Source organism: Humulus lupulus, chromosome 5 (genome assembly GCF_963169125.1).
Source record: "Humulus lupulus chromosome 5, drHumLupu1.1, whole genome shotgun sequence".
In the NCBI taxonomy this organism is placed as follows: Eukaryota; Viridiplantae; Streptophyta; class Magnoliopsida; order Rosales; family Cannabaceae; genus Humulus; species Humulus lupulus.
The window spans coordinates 42222637-42225078 of NC_084797.1; the positions used below are offsets into that span (position 1 = coordinate 42222637).

Consider the following 2442-nt stretch of genomic DNA (forward strand, 5'->3'; position numbering starts at 1 on the left):
GTTAGCGGGCCATGTTCACAAAGATATGATGTTTATGTTATGATGTTATGATGATGATGACTTTGTATATGATGCCAATGTTGTGATGATTATGTTTACATTTACGATAATGATGATGTTACGATAATGATGCTATGGTGTATCACGATGTATGAATGTGAATATGTTTTGTGTGTTTTACTTATGTGCTATTTGAACTTCCTTATTGGGCTTTTAGCTCACCCCCTTACTTTCCCTTCCAATTAGCATATAGGTTTCTCTATGGCACGCGTGGTGATGTGGGGAGTTCTATCGTCATGGTGTGTATGGCGTGGGGGCATCCTATGGACGAGAAACGATATGTTTAAACGCCATTTTTATAAAATAATGTTATGTTTTTTTTAACATTCTAAACTGATCTGTGGGACTTTAACTTTGGTTATTTTTAAGTACTTTCCAAGAAAACTATTATTTTTGTTTTTAAACTATTGTGCCCAACTTGCATGTTTTAGCAAGGCTCCATTGAGATTTTATAATAAGTGGCTTTTCTCCTATAAACTCGTGAGTATGCGAATGTTTGATAAAGAACTAGATTAGGGCGTTTTACACTTGATTTGTAGACTGAGGACCTAGATGGTTTTATCACATACCATATTAATGAGTTAATGGCCATTAATATTGTAATCCTATATGATATACGTTTGTATAGTCATATGTTTTATAGTATATGGTTTATGATATAGTCTTATGTTTTATGATTTATGACATATATGTTTTTTTTTGTAGATTTTCCTTGCGGGGCATTAGGCTCATTCCTTTCTTTTTAGATGATGTAGGAAAATGAGCATGGAAGGCGGGAAGGATTCATGACATCTTGGCATGTGTGTTGAGGATGAATGAATTGAATAGACTGCTAGAAGATCGAGGATGATGTTGTTTTTAAGTCTTTTGATTTATGTTTTTGTGTATTTCCACACTTAAGTTTTTTTTAACAACTTATTAAAGTTATGTTTTTATGTTTTATGTCCTAAATAATGGGTACCCATACCGTATTTTTTATTTCTTACAATATTTTGGGTTTTAAATAAAGTTATGTTATTTCTTATGTATGTATCCCAAACTAGAAGTTTTAATGGTCTGAGGTCTTAGAAATATTCGGGGCATTTTAGTGGTGGCATAGTCTGAGCCTCCAGTACCACCACCTGCACCACTGCCTATGGCTTATGGATTTGAGCTAGTTTATGAGCACTTTAGGAAGCAAGCCCCACCTAGTTTTGTAGGGAAAGTTGACCCTGTGGTGGCACATGATTTGCTGAAATCGGTAGATGCCATTTTTTATCACATGGAGTGGAATGATCATCATAGCATTTCATGTGCAGGCCACCTACTCAAGTTAGACACAAGAATATGGTGGGATGTGGTGAAGCAGACTCGTGACTTGAATACTATGAACTGGGCAAAATTTGTTCATGAATTTAGCAAGAAGTACTACAGTGCAACTATGTTGGCAACCAAGGTGGACAAGTTCGTGATTTTGGTTAAAGGAAACCTTTCTGTTAGCGACTATGCATACAAGTTAGATAGTTTGGCGAGGTTTGTACCTCAGATAGTTGCAACTGAAGCCATGGAGGTCCAAAGGTTTATGAGAGGACCGAATTAAATGATTCCTAGAGATGTGAAGATGACTAGTGCTGAGGTGGTTAGTTATGTTGAGGTGTTGGATAAGGCTATAGAACCAGAATACTTAGAGGTCCGTATTTGGAAGGACAGTGCTGCAAGAAGAGAGGTCAGCAGAAATAAGGGCTTCCATTAGGGCAATAAAAGGAAGACCCATGAAGGGCAGAGTACTGGAAATGACAAGAGGCCTAGACCCCCGGCCACATATGGCGACAATCATAGCAATCATAACCACCACAACAACGGTAACAGTCACAACAATGACCGTAACTGCGGAAATCACTAGAAAAGCAAAGTTGAGCACCCCAGCTGCCCTAAATTCTTGCATCGACATTTGGGAGAATGTCAAGTCGACACCAACAAATGTTATAAGTGCAGTCAGGCAGGCCATCAGAAGAAGGATTGCCCAAAGTTGAAAGCGGGGTAGGGCAGTAACAGCAATCTAGTGTCGGCAAGGGTTTTTATATTGACCCAAAAAGAAGCATCCAACAGTAACATCGTGGTCACAGGTCAGCTCCCTATTTCATGTATGATATGTAGAGTTCTTATTGATTCTAGAAAGACTCACTCATATAATGCTATGAATATGATTGATGAGTTTGGTATGCCTTGTAAACTGTTTGAGCATATTTTTAGTACAATGTTACAATCAAGAGACATGATGTCGTCAACTTGGTGGTTACAATCAACATTTATACTAGTAGAGGGTAGAGAGTGCCCAACAGACCTTATAGAGTTAGACATACCAGACTATGATGCCATACATGGCATGGATTTGTTATCCAA

The 2442-nt window shown here is 37.9% G+C and overlaps 1 protein-coding gene across 1 annotated transcript; it reads left to right on the forward strand.

The window, feature by feature from the left end:
* Positions 1 to 1195: 1195 nt before the first annotated feature.
* LOC133779082 (uncharacterized) lies at positions 1196 to 1639 on the forward strand. Its single transcript, XM_062219081.1, has one exon. It carries the CDS (start codon positions 1196 to 1198, stop codon positions 1637 to 1639), a length of 444 nt encoding a protein of 147 aa, XP_062075065.1.
* Positions 1640 to 2442: the final 803 nt, after the last annotated feature.